This window comes from Raphanus sativus, unplaced genomic scaffold (assembly GCF_000801105.2).
Source record: "Raphanus sativus cultivar WK10039 unplaced genomic scaffold, ASM80110v3 Scaffold0097, whole genome shotgun sequence".
NCBI lineage: Eukaryota > Viridiplantae > Streptophyta > Magnoliopsida > Brassicales > Brassicaceae > Raphanus > Raphanus sativus.
In genome coordinates, this window is record NW_026615418.1 from 46,197 (window position 1) to 65,913 (window position 19,717).

At 35.2% G+C, this 19,717-nt stretch overlaps 3 protein-coding genes and 1 long non-coding RNA gene across 7 annotated transcripts; 1 reads left to right on the forward strand and 3 right to left on the reverse strand.

The window, feature by feature from the left end:
* Nucleotides 1-1,414: 1,414 nt before the first annotated feature.
* On the reverse strand, nucleotides 1,415-3,396 carry LOC108811176 (uncharacterized). The gene is made up of 4 exons (XM_018583215.2): nucleotides 3,009-3,396; nucleotides 2,684-2,895; nucleotides 2,026-2,278; nucleotides 1,415-1,869 (listed from the first exon to the last, which is right to left on the reverse strand). The coding sequence occupies exons 1-4, from the start codon at nucleotides 3,249-3,251 to the stop codon at nucleotides 1,576-1,578; spliced, it is 1,002 nt and encodes a 333-aa protein (XP_018438717.2). The 5' UTR covers nucleotides 3,252-3,396; the 3' UTR covers nucleotides 1,415-1,575.
* Nucleotides 3,397-10,085: 6,689 nt separating this feature from the next.
* On the reverse strand, nucleotides 10,086-11,578 carry LOC108811181 (uncharacterized). Its single transcript, XM_018583220.1, has 4 exons — nucleotides 11,336-11,578; nucleotides 10,978-11,189; nucleotides 10,512-10,764; nucleotides 10,086-10,379 (listed from the first exon to the last, which is right to left on the reverse strand). The coding sequence occupies exons 1-4, from the start codon at nucleotides 11,576-11,578 to the stop codon at nucleotides 10,086-10,088; spliced, it is 1,002 nt and encodes a 333-aa protein (XP_018438722.1).
* Nucleotides 11,579-12,655: 1,077 nt separating this feature from the next.
* On the reverse strand, nucleotides 12,656-16,807 carry LOC130494379 (UTP--glucose-1-phosphate uridylyltransferase 2-like). 3 transcript variants are annotated; one of them, XM_018581141.2, is made up of 20 exons: nucleotides 16,673-16,807; nucleotides 16,553-16,600; nucleotides 16,299-16,390; nucleotides 16,119-16,209; nucleotides 15,913-15,973; nucleotides 15,755-15,832; nucleotides 15,623-15,673; nucleotides 15,436-15,509; nucleotides 15,144-15,216; nucleotides 14,995-15,052; nucleotides 14,768-14,880; nucleotides 14,478-14,510; nucleotides 14,161-14,213; nucleotides 14,009-14,084; nucleotides 13,830-13,886; nucleotides 13,647-13,730; nucleotides 13,472-13,585; nucleotides 13,277-13,381; nucleotides 13,076-13,147; nucleotides 12,656-12,906 (listed from the first exon to the last, which is right to left on the reverse strand). In XM_018581141.2, the coding sequence occupies exons 1-20, from the start codon at nucleotides 16,738-16,740 to the stop codon at nucleotides 12,880-12,882; spliced, it is 1,428 nt and encodes a 475-aa protein (XP_018436643.1). In that variant the 5' UTR covers nucleotides 16,741-16,807; the 3' UTR covers nucleotides 12,656-12,879. The 3 variants fall into 3 exon arrangements, 1 of the variants encoding a protein (XP_018436643.1); XR_001942769.2 differs by lacking the exon at nucleotides 12,656-12,906 and having other exon boundaries at nucleotides 13,472-13,587; XR_008939501.1 differs by lacking the exons at nucleotides 12,656-12,906; nucleotides 15,755-15,832 and having other exon boundaries at nucleotides 13,472-13,587.
* Nucleotides 16,808-17,690: 883 nt separating this feature from the next.
* On the forward strand, nucleotides 17,691-19,488 carry LOC130501099 (uncharacterized). Of its 2 annotated transcripts, none has more exons than XR_008939504.1 (5): nucleotides 17,691-17,977; nucleotides 18,317-18,395; nucleotides 18,497-18,600; nucleotides 18,717-18,960; nucleotides 19,040-19,488. It is a non-coding gene; the product is annotated as an uncharacterized LOC130501099 (long non-coding RNA). The 2 variants fall into 2 exon arrangements; XR_008939502.1 differs by having other exon boundaries at nucleotides 17,698-17,977; nucleotides 18,825-18,960.
* The last annotated feature ends 229 nt before the right edge of the window (nucleotides 19,489-19,717 follow it).

Below are 19,717 nucleotides of genomic sequence, written 5' to 3' on the forward strand. Positions count from 1 at the left end.
GAAAATTTTCAAAACTATGAAAAACTGATTTTATTATATATTTTCATCGAGCACTAACATAAGATGATGGTCAAAGAGTTTAACCCATGTTGTCTCCGTTTTTCTAGATAATGAAGATTTTAGAGTGCTTAATTCCACTAATCTATGCAATATTTGAAATTTTAGTAAACTAAATTTTAAAAAGTAAGAATGATTCCTATATACCATGAAAGATAATTTAGAATACATTAATTCAGATGTAGAATGTGGTTTGAAAATTTTAAACTAAAGTGACGAGTATAAACTTCTGTACATAAAGCATTTACCGAAAACTCAATATTTTTGAATGGGTTATCCCACGGATTTTGAAAAAAAAATTCAAAAATATCAAAATCTTGTTTTAGTGTATAGTTTCATCGATCACTAACATAAGATGATGGTCAAAGAGTTTATGACCTTTGTAGTCTCCGTTTCTTTAGATAATGAAGATTTTATAATGAAAATTCCATTGAACTAGGCAGTATATGAAATTTTACCAAACAAAATACTAAAAAATTAGAATGATTCCTATATACCATGAAATATAGTTTATAATACATTAATTCAAATGTAGAATGTGGTTTGAAATTTTTTAACTAAAATGAAGAGTATAATCTTCAGTATATAGAGTATTTACCAAAAACTTAATGTTTTGAAGGGGATAATCCACGGATTTTGAAAAAAAAAAATCAAAAATATGAAAATCTGGTTTTAGTGTATAGTTTCATCGAACACTGACATAAAATAATGGTCAAAGATTTTAGAACCTTTGTAGTCTCTATTTCTCAAGATAATGAAGATTTTATAATGATAATTCCACTGATCTTGGCAGTATATGAAATTTTACTAAACTAAATTTTAAAAAAATTAGAATGAATCCTATATACCATGAAAGATAGTTTAGAATACGTTAATTCAAATGTAGAATGTGGTTTGAAATTTTTTAAACAAAAGTAAAGAGTATAAACTTTAGTATATGGAGCAATTACTGAAAACTGACACTGACATAGGATAATGTTCAAAGAGGTTTTGTAATAGATTAATACAAATTTATAATGTAGTCAGAAAATTTTAAACAACTTTAATGAGTATAAACTTCAGTATTAGAGAAATTAACGAAAATTTTATATTTCCGTAGGGGTGAACTCACAATTTTTTTTAAAAAAAAACTCCATAAATATGTAAATCTTGTTTAAATGTATAGTTGTATCATGTATTGACATAAGATGATGGTCAAAGAGGTTTGGAACCTTTGTTGTCTCCGTTTTTCTCAAGAATAAAGATTTCATAGTGTAATTCCAATGATTTAGGCAGCATATGAAGTTTTACTAACTTAATTCTAATTTTTATGCATAAATAATTCTAATTTCATCGAAATAATTTAAATAGATGCATCTGACCTTAAATACCAGATTTATATACAAATATTGACACATACATAATATTTTTCTTAAACTTATATACACATAATTTTTGTTTTTGAACACACACATATTTTTCTCAAACTTAATCATACCATATAAATTTGATAGAGTTTCTTTCTTCATTCTCCATTTCTCATTCAGTACAAGCAGCTTTGATGATGGCTTCGAAATTCTTCTTCTCATAAATAAACCAGTGTCCAGCATGAGGGACCTCATGGAACTTTATCCATGGCAACTTATCACATATATAGACTAGAACATCTCGCAATATTTGTTTGTCCTCGAGCGCACACCACATATGGACTGATCCTTTGTTAGTATCCGAGAACGGGTTGCTTAGTTCAGTTGGATCAAACTCCCAATTTCCATAACCCGCAATGATGTCTCGTTGGCTGCTCACATGTTCACCTTGTCGTAAAGCAGCGTCCTATATAAGTTATACATATTAAAACCTTTCATGAGTATATTTTTAACCATAAACTTAAACATAATCAGCATAAACCTACGCAATATTGTAGAATCATCTTACAAGTTACAACTACACTACTATTTGAATCAGTCTATATATACTGTATACACCTACCTTGTATGATTGTTTTGAATGTGTTTCCGAAAGTTCTATGTCGCGTTCAGTCAAAGTTTTCTTGGGATCCCGGTTACTTGGAAACCATTTCTGAGTCATCCACCAATATAACAACCATGGACAGTAGTGTGCGACTCGAAGTGTCATTTGAAACTCAAATGGTAATTTCTTGATTGCTGCATTCAACAAGCTTTGAGGAATACGTCTCCACCAAAAATTTATTAATGGAACCGCCAAGGAAGCTCCATTTAGTCTATGAATATAAATAAAACACACACACAATTAAAAAAAAAAAAACACACACACACACACACACATTAGTCTAACTTTAAAACCTTTTTCAAATAAGTTCCAAATTATATAAATTTGAATCCGTATAGTGACAAAACAACAGCACTAATGGAAACTACTAAATTATTATTATTATTATTATTATTATTTTATTATTATTATTATTATTATTATGACTTTGTAACTAATTAAACCGAAATCTTATTACAATGGATAAACCACGTGTATTTCATGTAAATTTGTATCATCTATAACGCTATAGTTTTTTTAAATTGTAAAAGCGTTATAGTTTTGATAACCCACATGGGAAGTAACACAATTCTCAAATAATCTTTAAATTTCTTGATATTCTATAACTGTTTATTACCTATGAGGAATGTATTTGAGACAGCCGTAAACTGGGTAAGCTCCAAGTGACATGCCCAAAACATGGAACTTTGGACCAAGTTGCAATTTGTCAGCAAGTTCTTCGATATCATATGTATCTGTTTTTAGCGTTCTTGATGGATTAGGATCGCTTTCTCCATAACCAGCTCTATCGAAGAATAAAAAGTATATCTTGAATTCATCAATCATTTCCTGAAGAAACGACGGAACATTGTAAGTTCAAGCATAGATTTACAAGACAATCATTAAATGTTGAAAATGAATTAATTACCCCCAATATAATCATTTAATCATAACGTTTTTACCTGTGTGGTGTATAAATCGACGTTTTTGGAATTTGAATATCCATGGACGACTATTATTTTGTTTTCGGCTTCATCCTTTGGAAACCCTAATTCTTTGTATGCTATATGTCTGCCATCACTAAGTTTGATTCTTGGAGATATCTTGGAAACGTTTTCCGGCAATGGAATCGGTGGTGGCGGTTTTATCGACTTGTAGATATAATAGCTTACTAACCCCACAACCGCAAGTAGAAGCAACATCATTAGGCCTACAGACAATACATATCCAAATAATGTTGTGAGAGTACCTCAAAATATAACAAGTGGCCATCCTCTTTCGATGAAACTTAGGGAATATATCTAATCACTCGAACAATTAATAGGAGAGAAAACCAACCTGATGATTTAGGAGATGTAGTTATAATGTGAAGTAAAACTTGGCTCGAACATCTCTTAAATAAGAGATATATATCGTATATTATTTTCTGTTTGTTACACATGTCTTTGTAACTTCTTTTGCATTCTACTATTATTAAATTTAGTTATCCTTAAAAAAATTGGTTATCCTTTTACATTTATCACCATTAGTGTAACTTCCCTCACTTATATTGCATTAATAAATTAATAAATAAATATATACTATTAAAATAAATGCTGTAACTTAATTGCATGTGTGATTTTTTTTCCATTTGTACCATTCCTTAATAAATTTATCAAATTTTACATAATTTAATTATAATATCTTCTATATCTTTATCTTTTTATTTGAAATATAAATGAATATCTAAAAAATAAAATCTAACAAAAGAATTAATTTGGCATTAAATTTATTTTCAAAAAATTTTAAATTAAAATTCTAATTATCATAAATATTTTAAATAGACTTCGTTTCAAATATAAAAATTAAATATTTTATCTATTAAAATAAAAACGTTATTTATTTATATGTGGTTCTTTTTATTTAGAGTATCTTCTAGAAGAAAATCATAAAATAATGAATCTAATAAATTAAAATTTATTTAGATAGAACTATATATTCGCAAAACCTACAATAAAACTATATATATACCTTCAACTAAAGCTACAAAATACTATATTTTCACAATCTCACATCTCAACACGTTTATCTTTGTCAAATAAATTTAGAATAACACCAAAATATTTAGAATTTAATCATAAACTTTTGGAATATAAACATCAATATTTTATCTATATGAAAATAAGATGTACAAATCAAAATCTAGTTTGAATTAATAAAACAGTTACTAAATAGAAGAAGAAAATATCCTTCTAAATTGTACATATATAAGAAATGAAGAATATTGATTGATTTGTTCAAAGATGTTTGTAGGAAATTATTTGTTAAAAGGTTTGTTCACCCCAAAGTTATTAATATATTTTAAAAAGGAATCTTAATTTGGTACTAATCGAAACAAAAAGCTTTGTAACGTATTTTACATTACTGTTGTGAGATAATGTTTATCTAGAATAGTACATATCTAACTATATAGATAAACATGTAATATACTTAGAGATAACTTCGGTTATTTAGAGATAATCTTGGTTAGTTGTTTTGAGCCTTATCGGCAAATCTTGTAAGTATATATGAGGACGTTCTGCCTCTGTTCTAATGACACACGAAAATATTCATCAAATACTTGATTTACATGGTATCAGAGCGATAGATCCATCTATCAATCGTTTTTCAAATTTTCTTCTAGTTCTTACGTATTTCGCAAGTTATGGGCGACGATAAGACTATAGTGGCCGGCGTGTCCGGTGATAAAGGCAGAAACTCTCCTTATTCGTTATTCTCATCGGATAATCCAGGAGCGCTTATTACTTCGGTGCAACTGAAGGGTGAAAACTATAATGAATGGGCAACGGAGATGATGAACGCACTCCAAGCTAAGAGAAAGGCTGGTTTCATCGATGGTTCTTTGCAGAAACCATCAGAAGGGCACACAGATTTGGAGAGCTGGTTGACTGTGAACTCCATGATTGTAGGATGGTTGAGAACATCGATCGAACCACGCGTGAGATCTACTGTGACGTTCATCACGGACGCACATAAGTTGTGGGAAAATCTCAAGGAGAGGTTTTCAGTTGGAAACAAGGTAAGAATACATCAGTTGATGTCGAAGTTGGCTTCCTGCAGACAAAACGGTGATGCGGTGATTGATTACTATGGAAGATTGGCTAAGATGTGGGAGGAGTTGCAGACCTACAGGCCACCTCCGGCTTGTACGTGTGATGCAGCAGTCTTATACGAAAAGGAGAGAGAGGATGAAAGAGTTCATCAGTTCGTAATGGGACTTGATGAATCAAGGTTTGGTCATATTGTCACAGCTATTATCGAGGCTGATGTTCTGCCTGACCTTGGTAAGGTATACAACAAGGTTGTTCGAGAGGAAGATCGACTGAATTCTGCTAAGAGTCGTGAACAACAACAGGAAGCAGTTGGTTTTGCAACTAGACGAGACGGAAGTGGCGGAGAGACAGGACGGGGTGGCTCGCGTGATGAGTCAGCGTCTCAGTTTCCGCAGAACAGAGGAAGAGACAGAAACTGTTCACATTGTGGGAGAAGTGGTCATGATAAGAGTAACTGTTGGCAACTTGTCGGATATCCCGAGTGGTTCACAGAGAGAGGAGGCAGAGGAACTCGCGGGGCTAGTAGAGGAGGAGGACGTGGCGGTCTTTCACGAGGAAGAGGCCAGTCAAATACAGCCTACGCGACGAATGCAAATCCAAGTGAGCGTTCTGCAAGTGACCTCACACCTGAGCAATGGCGTGCGATTACTCAGATTCTGAACGAGAAGCCTTCTACTTCTGACAAGATGTCTGGTAAGAACATGGGAGATGTGATCCTTGATACTGGGGCATCACATCATATGACAGGAGACATAAATCTCCTTATTAATCTCAGAGACACGTCACCGTGTAAAATCGGTTTTGCTGACGGAAGTACTACAGTCTCTGTGAAAGTTGGCGTATTGCCTCTTTCGGATCGTATTGCGTTATATGATGTTCTATACGTACCAGATTTAAACTGTACCTTGATCTCAGTGTCGAAGCTGCTGAGACAGTCAAATTGCTTTGCGTTCTTCACTGACACTTTGTGTATTTTACAGGACCGGTGTTCGAGGACGCTGATTGGAGCAGGTGAAGAACGTGGTGGGGTATACTACTTTACGGATGTCAAAGCTGCTCGTGTGAACAAAGCTGTGAAGGTAGAAGATGCGGCTCTGTGGCATAGGCGGTTGGGACATCCTGCATTTTCGGTTTTATCTTCGTTTTCTGTGTTATCTGGTGTTGGTGTTTCAGAAAGTTCTCTGGCTTGTGAAGTATGTTTCCAGGCTAAACAAACTAGGGAGCAGTTTCCTGCAAGTTATAATAAAAGTACTGAGTGTTTTGAGTTAATTCACCTAGATGTATGGGGGCCGTATCGTGTTAAATCATCTATTGGAGCTTCTTATTTCTTAACAGTACTAGATGATTATTCACGATCAGTTTGGACGTTTTTACTTCTTGAAAAGTCTGAAGTGAAGCGGGTTGTACAAGAGTTCATTGCGTTTGCTGCAACTCAGTTCGGCAAGATGGTGAAAACAATTAGAAGCGACAATGGGACTGAATTTACTTGCTTAACCAAGTTTTTCAAGTCCAAAGGAATCATACATCAGACCTCTTGCGTGGGGACGCCGCAACAGAACGGGAGAGTAGAAAGAAAGCACCGACACTTACTGAATGTTGCTCGGTCACTGTTGTTTCAGGCAGGCATGTCAGTTAAGTTTTGGGGAGAGGCAGTGCTAACTGCGGCTCATTTGATTAATCTTACTCCTACAAGGGTGTTAAACGGGAAGTGTCCAAGAGAGTTGCTACTAAAAACGCCTCCGTCTTACTCAGAACTCAAGGTGTTTGGGTCGTTGTGCTTTGCGCATAAGCAGCTGAGAGATAAAAACAAGTTTGCTTCTCGCAGCAGGAGGTGTGTATTTGTTGGATATCCTTATGGGAAGAAGGGTTGGAGGTTGTATGATCTAGATACAAAAGAGTTCTTTGTATCCAGAGATGTAATTTTTCGAGAAACAGAGTTTCCATTCTCTGACGAAAAATGTGAGAAGACAGCAGTTCCAAGAGTCACTGAGATGCTTGATGATGAGCTGACAACAACTGAAGCTCCAGTTGAGGGAAACAGGGGGAGTAGTGGCGTGATCACTGACCCTGCAATAATAGAAATTGGACCTGAGAAACCACAGCAGGAACTTAGCGTACATGACGTGGGGATCACGGTTCCTGTAATCGATTCATCTAAAGAAGTAGGAGCGGTTTCAGATACACCTGTTGTGGCTAGTGAAGTTGTGCCATCGGAGACAGTTGAGACAGTGGGTTCAAGCTCCGCGGTTGATAAGAACGAAGAGCTAGGAAGAGGACAGCGAACTAAGAAAGAATCTGTGAAGTTAGCTGATTATGTTACCTACAATACAGTTTGCAACAAAAGTGTTACCCCCCACGTTCTCTCCTACAGCGTCTTCTTCGACCCGGTTCCAGGTAATACACTTCACCCTCTCACTGAGTATATCTCCGATGAACGTTTTTCTGCAGAACATAGGGCATTTCTTGCTTCAGTGTGTGCAGAGAGTGAGCCGAAAAGCTTTCGAGAAGCAATGCAAGATGAGCGTTGGACTAAGTCGGTGTATAAGGAGATAACTGCACTTGAGGTTGCTGATACTTGGAGTGTGGTTGACTTACCACCAGGTCGTGTGGCTTTGGGAACTATGTGGGTGTTTAAAATCAAGTATAATGCTGACGGAACAATAGAAAGGTTCAAGTCAAGGTTGGTGGTACTTGGAAATCGTCAAAAGGAAGGTTGTGATTATGATGAAACCTTTGCGCCAGTGGCGAAAATGACAACGATACGTAGTCTTCTGAAATTAGTGGCTGCAAACAATTGGGAGGTGCATCAAATGGATGTGCAAAATGCCTTCTTACACGGCGATCTTCGTGAAGAAGTGTACATCAAGCTTCCGCAGGGTGTTGAGAGTTCTGATCCCAAGAAGGTTTGCAGATTACATAAGTCTCTCTACGGACTGAAACAGGCTCCGCGGTGTTGGTTTGAGAAGCTTACGACGGCACTTACGAGAGCAGGTTTCACACAGTCATATTCAGACTACTCTTTGTTTGTTTATTCTCGTAATGGAGTGGAGATAAGAGTAGTCATTTATGTCGATGACATTATTATTTGTGGTAACAATGGTGAAGAAATACAGAGGTTTAAGCAGTATCTTGGTGATCGGTTTCGAATGAAAGATTTGGGAAAGCTACGGTACTTCCTTGGGATCGAGATTGCTCGAAGTAGTGAAGGGTTCGTGTTGACTCAGAGGAAGTATGCATTGGATATAGTGAAGGAAACCGGACTTCTTGGTTCGAAACCAGCTGACACGCCAATGGAGCAGAACCATCACTTGGCGTCTGATAAGAGTTCGTTTATGACTGATCCGGCTAGGTATCGAAGGCTGGTTGGACGGCTTATTTATTTGTCAAATACCAGACCAGACATTTCTTATTCAGTACACATTTTGACGCAATTTATGAAGAAGCCGAGAGAGAAACAGTTTGAAGCAGCATTAAGGGTGGTCAGGTTTCTCAAAGGATCGGCTGGACAGGGTATTTTGCTCAAGTCAGATTCAGACCTGCAGTTGTCCATCTACTGTGATGCTGATTGGGCAGCATGTCCTTTGACGCGGCGATCTCTTACTGCGTATGTAGCCATGATCGGAGGCTCGCCGGTGTCTTGGAAAACGAAGAAGCAGAATGTCGTGTCTCATTCTTCAGCCGAAGCAGAATATCGAGCAATGTCCATTGCTACTCGAGAGGTTACTTGGCTGAGACAGCTTCTTACTGACTTGGGTTTTCGTCCAAGAACTCCAGCTCGTTTGTTTTGTGACAGTAAGTCAGCTTTGTATATTGCCTCTAACCCGGTGTTTCATGAACGGACGAAACACGTAGAGATCGATTGTCATCGGGTCAGAGATGCACTTAAAGCAGGAGTTATCACAGCAGCTTACATTGGCACAAAGGAGATGCTTGCAGATGTTTTAACAAAGGCGTTGGGGAAGTTTCAGTTTAGGAATCTTATGTCCAAGTTGGGCATTTGTAATCCGCATGCTCCCACTTGAGGGGGAGTGTTGTGAGATAATGTTTATCTAGAATAGTACATATCTAACTATATAGATAAACATGTAATATACTTAGAGATAACTTCGGTTATTTAGAGATAATCTTGGTTAGTTGTTTTGAGCCTTATCGGCAAATCTTGTAAGTATATATGAGGACGTTCTGCCTCTGTTCTAATGACACACGAAAATATTCATCAAATACTTGATTTACAATTACCAATGAATTTTATTGTCTTTTTGCATCTTTTGCTGTTATTATGAATTGTGTAACTCCCGGTTATTTTTGTGTACTAAAAACTAATTAATTTGGAATCCAAAAAAAGTTGTCTTTTGGAGAAAAATATGCTTTTTAATTTGGAGAAAAAAAGCATATTTTATTTCTATATCATATTAAATAAAAATGAGCACGTTGTCTTTTTCTGAATGATTTCATTAATTTAAAACCAATATATTACTTAAACCAAAAAAAAAAAATGCAAACTATAAAAAAAACTAAAGAAAAACACAAACCCGACTAATGGTGGCTAGTGAGAATACGCCATTAGTGGAAAACGCGAATCAACGGTGAGAAAGAGTTAGAAAGAAACTTTAGAGAGGGTTTTCCAGTTTCATCGCTTAAGCAGCTATCTGTTTTATTTTGTATTTGATGTAAATGGAACATGCAAAAAACGTTATTGTTATGTGTTTAGATCATCTTTTTATGGCACCTCTTAACTAATAAAAGAAAGACGCGTTTTCATGCACAAAAATATAAGTTCATCGAAATAATGTAAATAGCTGCATCTGACATTAGCATACCATATTTATATATTAATATTGTCATGTACATAATATTTTTATTAAACTTATATAAACATATATATTTTGTTAAAATTTAAGCATCCCATATAAATTTGATAGAGTTTTCTTTCTTCATTTTCCAATTTCATTCAGTACAAGCGGCTTTGATGATGGCTTCGAAATGATGCTTCTCATGGATAATCCAGTGTCCAACATGAGGGACCTCATGGAACTTTATCCATGGCAGCTTATCACATATATAGACTAGAACGTCTCGCAAAATTTGTTTGTCATCGAGTGCACACCACATATGGACTGATCCTTTGTTAGTATCCGAGAATGGGTTGCTCAGTTCGGTTGGATCAAACTCCCAATTTCCATAACCGGCGATGATGTCTTGGTAGCAGCTCACATATTCACCTTGTCGTATAACAGCGTCCTATATAAGTTATACATATATTAGCTTTCATGAGTATATGTTTAACATATATATACTTAACATATCATCAGAATGAATCTAAAAATATTGAAAACTACACGACTATTTGAATCAGTCTATATATACACATACCATGTACGATTTTTTATAATATATTTTCGAAAGTTCTATATCGCGTTCAGTCCAAATTTTCTTGGGATCTCGATTATTTGGAAACCATTTCTGAGTCATCCACCAATATAGCAACCATGGACAATAGTGTGCGACTCGGAGTATCATTTGAAACGCAAATGGTAATTTCTCGATTGCTGCATTCAACAAGTTTTGAGGAATACGTCTCCACCAAAAGTTTATTAATGGAACCACCAATGAAGCTCCACTTAGCCTGTATATAGAGAAAAAACATTGCGTATTTAAAGTTGTAAATTGTTAAACAGAAAAATCTAGTTATAAATGGATAACCCACATCTGATGTAAAATGTTTATCTATAAGCCTTGAAGTATTGATAACCAATGAGAAGTAACACAATTCTTAAATAATCTTTCAATTTCTTAATAATTTTCTTAAGAGATAATTCAATAGATAGATATAGATTACCTATGAGGAATGTATTTGAGGCAACCGTAAACTGGGTAAGCTCCAAGTGACATGCCCAGAACATGAAACTTTGGACCAAGTTGCAATTTGTCAGCAAGTTCTTCGATATCGTATGTATCTGTTTTCAGCGTTCTTGATGGATTAGGATCACTTTCTCCATGACCAGCTCTATCGAAGAACAAAAAATATATCTTGAATTCGTCGATCATTTCCTGAAGAAGCCGCAAAAACGTTGTAGGTTCAAATATATCATTACAAAACAATCATTAAATTTTCTTTTTGAAACTAAAACAATCATTAAATGATTAAGATGAATTATAAGTTACCCCTATACAATCATTTAATCATAACGTTATACCTGTGTGGTGTATAAATTGACTTCTTTGGAATTTGCATATCCATGGATGATTATTATTTTGTTTTTAGCTTCGTCCTTTGGAAACCCTAATTCTCTGTAGGCTATATGTCTGCCATCACTAAGCTTGATTCTTGAAGATTTCTTGGTAACGTTTTCCGGTAGTGGAATTGGTGGTGGCGGTTTTATGGACTTGTATACATAATAGCTTATTAATCCCGCGATCGCAAGTAGAAGAAACATCATTAGACCTAGAAGAATACATATACAAATAATGTTGTGAGACTATCGTCTTTCGATGAAATTTAGGAATATGTCTAATGATCCGAACGAATAATAGTAGAGAAAACAAACTTGATGGTTTAGGAGATGTAGATAATGTTGTGAAGTAATGGAAACGCTGGCTTAAACATCTCTTATATAAGAGTAATATTTCTACTTTTTGTTACATATTCAATGTAACATTTTTTTTGTCTTCTTAATATTATTAAATTTGGTTTATCTTTTTTACTTCTATCATCAATTGTGTAGCTCCCCTCATTTATACTGCATAAATTAAAATATTATATCAAATATTAAACTAATACAATTTATAAACAGATTTTGAATTAATAAAATAGCCACTAAAAGAAAAAAGATTATCATTCTTGAGACCATATCTAACAGATTTTTATATTTTTTTCTAAAAAAAAACTTTATTATAGATGTAGATTTGCTTCAATGTATACTTTATAATATAATTACTCTATTTTTAGAGAAAATATAGAGAAATGCTATTTTCATTCCCTAAAATAGAAAATAAAAATGCAATTCCTTATTTAAAAAAAAATATTATAAAAGCATACATTGGATCCACCCACCTTTATAAACAGGTTCTCTATTTTAGGAAAAAAAAATAGAAATGTACATCGGAGATTCTCTAAATTTTACACATAGAAAATCGAAAACATTAGCTGATCTGTTCAAAAATGTTTGTGAAAAACTCTTTGTTATTAAGGTTTGTTCACTCCAAAATTAATCAGATATTTCAACAAAATCATAATTTGGTACTAAATATATAAATATAAAAAGGGGAAGCTTTGTAACGTATTCTACATTACCAATGAATTTGTTTGTCTTTTTGCATTTTTGTTGCCATTAAAAATTGTGTAACTCCCGTAAATTATTGCTTTAGATTTTAATATATTATTTTCTAACTATAATAATAAAAGACACTATAGTAAAGATGTTTTTATGTTGTCATTATAGTGGTTTTAGCGTTATAACAAACTCGACGGGACCAATGTGTAAGAGTGGTAGACTCAAATGTAATAAGCTTGTATAAGTACTGAATCAAAACCATAATTATGTAAATAAAATAATCGGTTATCAAAGAGAACAAAATGATTGTGGAAAGAAAGAACCAGAACATACCCAAACTTGATTGTACTTGCGGAGAAATTAAAGAAAGCAAAATCAATTATTATTTTTCATTAACGAATGGAGTATCAGTATCACTATGTGTCTTCCATGAGAAAGGGAAGAAGACTCTGAATGTGTCTTCTTATTCAGAGGTCCTCGGGACCATTGATGTCCTACAAATAACACAAGTCACATTTTAGTCTTTATCGATTTAGCTGAACCAATATCAAACCATAACATCATACCAAACCTTTCGGTTCCCTATATCCAATAAACCAAACAATAAAAAACCAAGCACAAAACCGGATTAAACACCACCAGAACATAAACTCGTTAGATTACCTTGTTCTCGACCACAGTCCCGTCGGGGACTTGCAGTTTTACCCCGGATTTTGCAGTCACAGTCGCCTTGCCCTTCAATAACCAAAAAGGAATATCAAACAACAAATTAAGGAAACTAATATATTAGATTCTTTTTGAAAAAATAATTAAAGAAATATCTAAAGATTTTAGACAAGTTTTTACAAGTATAGTTATGCATACCTTGAGAACAACTGAAGAACCAAACGAGACATCACCAGACACCTTAAGGCTGTCTAGTTCGACTATACTAGGGATTGACTTAAACCGACTCAGGAAATTAGACACCTGTTTACAAAGATATGAGGCAAATTAATGTTTAGAGACTTTAGAGAAACAAACATGACTTGTGGCGTGTTTTTTTTTAGTTTCCTTTACCTTCTTGAACTCGGGTCCCAATTCAATCGATGGGTTCGAGGGGTTAGTTCTAGCACTGTTTCTGGTGACGAAGCCATCGACGAGGGTGTAGAGATCACTGTGGACGATTGAAAACTCTAATCATTACTCAAAATGTCTCTCTTACTCTGTTTTCGCTTTAGAATTTGGTGTTTACCTGGACGAGCAGCAAGTCTGAAGTTGCCTTCACTGGCAAGAAACGAGAGCGAGGTACATTAACACCAATGGCATTGTCAAAGAACTGTTTCGAGACAGAGAAGCAGACAACCAAAATAAGTTAGAAGAAGATTAAAGTTTGAACTTTATATTGTAAATTGTGTGACTAGGACATGCATATTACCCTTATTGCAGCACCAGCTGCAGTTTCAAGTTGAAGAACTTTCACTCCATCGACTTCCTGAATAAAATTATCAGTCTTTTCTCAGTTACACTCATGGAAATTGCAAAAAAAAAAAAAAGGATTACGTGAATCATATCTGTGTAAATCTTCATGCCAACAAAATTTACAAGGGCATGCACCTTTGGGTTAGGGATGATCTCCATTTTAAGTGCATCAGCTTCCACAAGCTTTTTAATGGCCTTCAAGTTAACCCATCTGTAAACTTACAGATTTAAAGTCTACAAACAACTTTATATATCTTCTAGAGTATCTAGAAACATGATCTACTTACAAGTTGTTTGTGTTGAATATCTTGAACTTCTCTATTGACTTGAACTCATTGACCTATACAAGGATCAAAACATGAGTGCAGTAGATTTTCTAAACAGGTCATACAAGTGAAAGTAAGCAGGAAGAAGGCACATAAAGAGTGTACAGTTTCCACTTAATAAGAACAATTTTATGGAGAGGGAGAAAGCGTTTTCAAGAGCCTTTACTAAATTATTCTATAAACTAAGCTCTTTCCCACTTTTCCCACGCCTCTAGTGAATATTCAAGAACAGATTCAAGCTGTAACAGGGAGGTAAACAAAAAGATGTGCAGACTTACATGTTCATCAGGAACCTGAGCAATCTCCAATAGCTGAGACAGACAAGAAGAAAACAATGTTATCCAATAGCACAATGAAATTGTAGCAGTAAGAAAATCGTCAGATGCAAAGAGGTTTGTGGAATATGATATATTATGAAACCGATAGACATACAGATCAATATAAGTTCTTTAGTTTGCAGTAAAAATTGCATCTACAGAATCCCAAGACAGTCAATAGCAGGTAAGAACCGATGAATCATGAATAAGAAAAGGTACATTCGAAACAAGATATGACAGTTAAGAGTTACCTGAACTTTTCCTTCATAAGAAATGAGAGTTCCTCCTTTAACATCAGCTAAGGTTTTGGGTGTAACCTCCATACAATATTCATTCTTGTTCTGGATCAAGTGCTTCAAGATTGCTGCAGCAATTATACCAAGTACGGGGCAAGCAGTACGTTCGTATGGGATTTCATGTAAAATTTTGACACTAACTATGTGTAAACAAGAACGAACAAACTACAAATAAGACATACTTAAGTCAACGATGGCACCCAAGTTGTCTGAATTGGCAACGAACACATACTCTTTACCCTGTGAGGCCCAGAAAACAAAAAAAAATCAGTAAATATGAACATCTTAAATGTTTTAAAAAAACATTACTCGACTGCATCAAAGAATGAACCTGTGATAAGAAAGCATCGAGCTTTCCACTGTTCATGAGGGATGGGAATACATCACCATGACCGGGAGGATACCTTCACAAAGATAATAGAATACAGAATAACCTATTAGAAAGAAAAAAAATCACAAGTTCTTGTTCTCTGCAGTCATGGACTAGTCTCAGATAGTACAAGGCATTATAATTTCAGTTATCAGTTATTATGATACTTCATCACGTAGGCAGATTAAACTGTTCTAACTTGCATAATAAGATTACTGTGTGGTTTGAACAGTATAACAAAATAAAATCATACCAGCCATCCTTGTCTGTCTTTCCCTTGCTGGGCCATGGCACAAACTCATCTGCGACAACACGGGGATATTTGCTCTAGAAAATCCAAGTAAACTTCATTAGTAGCAGACCCGATGTCAGTTTTTTTTCATACAGAAAACAAAAAAAAAATCATTTGCTAATTAGATATATGAATCCACACCACTAACCTGGTTGAAAGTGTGAATGTCAACATTTGAGTTGGTGTACTTTTCCACAATCTAAAATACGATGACAACAGTCAGCCAAAAAAAAAAAACTTCATAAGTGAAAAAATGTGATCCATACTACAACAGAAGTACCTTTTGAGTGTCATCATGTGTATTAAATGAGTTCATGAGAACCAACGGGACCTTGCAGCCATACTTGTTGTTGAGATTCTGTGCGTAAGCAATACATTGGATACAGTAAGTAAACATCAAGGAGGTCCTAGAGCAGAGTGATTAAGAAAATGGCAAACCTCAATCTGGATAACAATAAGATCAAGAAACGTCAAACCATCACGAACTTCGATAACCGACCTGCACAGAAAGAAAAAAAAAACAAGATATCATTTCTTCACATCCTAAATCTTGTGAATAAATCAGAGAATATCCACCAGAGTAATAAAGAGACAAAACAAAGTTTCATATCACTTCGAATTTGAAATCTCAAAGAAGGGCTTACTTAGGGCCAGTGCATCCCATTGTTGTCCCGAGACCTCCATTAAGCTTCAAGACAACAAGTTTGTCCAACAGATTCTTGGTCTCGGAAACATCTACCATCACATGTAAAACATAAACATCGTCTTACTATCACAGAACGCTACAAGCAGATATGCATTGAAGATGAATGGTATATATATACCTTGGGAGACGGGAGCCATTTTCTCGTAAGGAACAACGGTTTCATCAGTGGGTGTTTGGATCTTACTCCACTCAATGTGCTGTGCCTCGCCGCTTCAAAATCAATATACAATCAGTGACATATATACTAATTAGCCTAACGATTACGTCAACAACAACAACAACAACAACACAGAATCTATATCCAGATACGAACTACAGTTTGATCATCACAATCAACTTATAACGAACTGATCGAAAGAGAAATATACGAACCTGAGGTAGCGTGAGACGAGGTTGATGAATCCGCTCTTCTCATTCTCACTGAAACAACAACAAAACAGATTCAGTCGAAAATAATCAGATAAAGATCAAAATCAAAATCAGAAGGCTAACCTCATCTCGGTAAGGCCATCGACGGCGGATTTGAGCTGGGGGAGATTCTCGGTGGTGGCTGCTGCCATTGTCGATTATCGATTAGAGCTTAAAGATTGTAGAGGAATGGAGTTTGAAAAGGAGTAGTGGTGCCGAAGGTGACGACGATGCGTGATTGGTTGTTACCTCATATATATAAATGTTCTTCTACTCACCAATTGGAAATCTACACGTGGCACTCTTCATGTTTGTCCGGTTTAGTGTTTTATTGTACCGTCAGTTATTTTATTTTATTTTCTAAAACATTTCATGTTCAGTTTATATGTTTTTGTTTTGCTTGTTTAGTTCTACATATACTCAACTTTCAATTTTGTTTCCTACAATAATTTCACCCTTTTTGTTTGACTGACTGTAAAATTCGTTCAGACAAAACTGTGTTAGATTTTATAAACGAGATCATCATTATGTGTTGTTGTTATAAATTTCACCATTTTATCTATTTTCTAATTTCAAACATTTTATAAACGAGATCATGTTGTTGTTATCGAGTTTATTTGTTGAGCAATGAAATATCATTCCAATCAATCATTTTCTTTCAAACTACAGGATTATTAACCACGAATTCTGGGTTTTTAAAGAATCTGAATTTGAATCTGTTGACACTCAGATTACCCTGATTTGTGGTCACACAAATATATACTAAATTTTCGGTCCATTTGAAAATTCGGAAAAAAAGATCCATCAATGGACTGCACCTTCATTTGAAGATTAGTTTGGGTCTCGATCTCCAGTATACTCAGATTAAACAAAGATAATCTAATATATAAAGCAGAAGGTAACTCTCTTCTTAGAGTGCCATGTCATCAAATACTGCAAGGAAATCGCAACACGTGGTAGTCTCGGTTGAAATTTTGCGTTTCATTAAAACTCAAACGTGTTGGGCTTCGACTGAATACCTTAACCATGTATCTAAATTAAAAAGGAATCGCGTTTTATTACTTTTCGTTAGCGTTATTAATGGGTTATTACGAGTGTGATTTCGTGGGATTGGTATTTTGTTATTTGGGCTCATAAAATAAACAAAAACTAAGCTGACATTGACCTTCGTCTTCCTCAACATTGGCGACCAAATGATTTCTAAGATTCGAGCCGATTAGGTCAACCGACAATGGTGTTTTTGGAAGGTTGTGAGAGACAAATCTTCTTTAGGAATCTCTGGGTCGAGCTCCGTTCGTGTCGGTTCATCTGCGATTCATCTCCTCTGAAACGTTACGGGATGCATGCTTCTTATCTCTTTTAGAGACGGTGGATCTCCACCTATAAAAGGTCAGCTTTCATCCCCTGCACATCATCCTCACACTTCCTTATAACAAGATAAATTTCTTTTTCAGTTTAATGGCTAACTCATCTATCCTTCTCTCTGATTTGAAGTTTGATCAATCTTCAAGTTCTGAACTTTCAGATGTAAAAGCATCTTTTCTTCTTATGAGTTTCGGTGATTTTATGTGTTTAAGATATGCTATTTTGATTTGGTTCTGTCTGCGTCTGTATATGTGAAATTGCCGCTTATGTAAAAGCATCGTCTTTTGTCTTAGGACAGATCTCATGAGCAATCTTCTTATATGAGTTTCAGTGATTCTACTGACACTAAAATTGAATGCTCAGTTTGTTGCAGGCTTATCTTTCTCGAGTACAGAAGAGACATTAACCCTAGCATTTTCTCAATATGGCCGAGTACTTGCAGGTCAGTCCCTTAAATCTCAACACCAGTTTTAGTTCAGGATTTTTAGACGCAGCTGCATTAACACATCTCTTTTGTCTTCTTCTAATTTTTGGTCACTTCAGTGGATGGTGTAATGGATGATGTCAAATGAAGGCAAGGGTTTGCTTATGTCACATTCTCTTCTAAAGAAGAAGCTGTGAAAGCTTTATTAGAACTAAACGGAAAGGTATCAAATCTCTTCTTTATTGTTTTTAAGTCTAGCAAACTTTTTCGTAAGTTCAGTATCATCTAAATCATTTCACATAATAATTTTCTTTATAACATAAAGCTTTCTCATGTTAGGTGGGGAATGTTTATGATGAATAACTGTGAATTTCCTGGTGGAGTACTGAATCATCAACTATCCAAGTTGGTTATGTTGCGTAATGAATTTTGTTATTTTGATCACAGTTGGTAGACGGGCGGGTTGTGATCCGTGACACAACAAAAGTTGTAAAACAGAATCGACCCTTCCATATCAAAGACCTCAACAAAATTCTCGCTCGATCTGTGGCCGTTTTTCTTGGTTTTGGATCCATCGGGATGGGTAAGATTTATTAACCTTGGGAGGAAAAAGATTGCATAGTGTATAATACTTATCATAGTGATGTTAATAAACTCTTCAGGTTGATTAGTCATTGGTCAAGAATGGGTGTGCTCTAAAAAGAAACAGAGGAAGCTAAAGAGTAGCCCATACTGCTCCAAACACAGACCTAACTCTCACGGCTTGCTCTCTCCTGATCCTTGGAGATGAGGTTCAATGCGGAAGGACGAGAAACCCACCATGATCTCTCATGAGATTCCAATGTCCCGCAATAGCTCATACAGACAAGCTTTTCTAAATGGTGACTTTTTTACTTACCAAAGTCTAAAAGATTATTGGCTTGATGATGGAAGTAATATGTGAGAGCAAATCATTATGAAAAGTTGTCAACCTTTTCTCTGTTGTTTGATCGTGAGTACCACTGTACAAGGATCTATGGTGTGTATTAGAATATGCTTCTTTGTTTAGATTCTTTCATATCCTGACATGTGTGTATGGGTCTTGAAAATTACAAAATAGCATTCAAATCTATTGATATAGCACATGGAAACGTACATGAACAAAATTGTCAAGACCAAAAACAAAGGAGGAGGATGGTTGAGACTATCAATACTGTTTATATATGGTTTGCTTTCTTTATACACCAGAATACTCCTGCTTTACTGTCTCGACTGTGAGCTTGACCTCAAGACCTATCCCGACATTGGCCAAGCTGCATTTGCTACCACGTGACGTATCTTTGTCCCGGTAAGGGGCTATT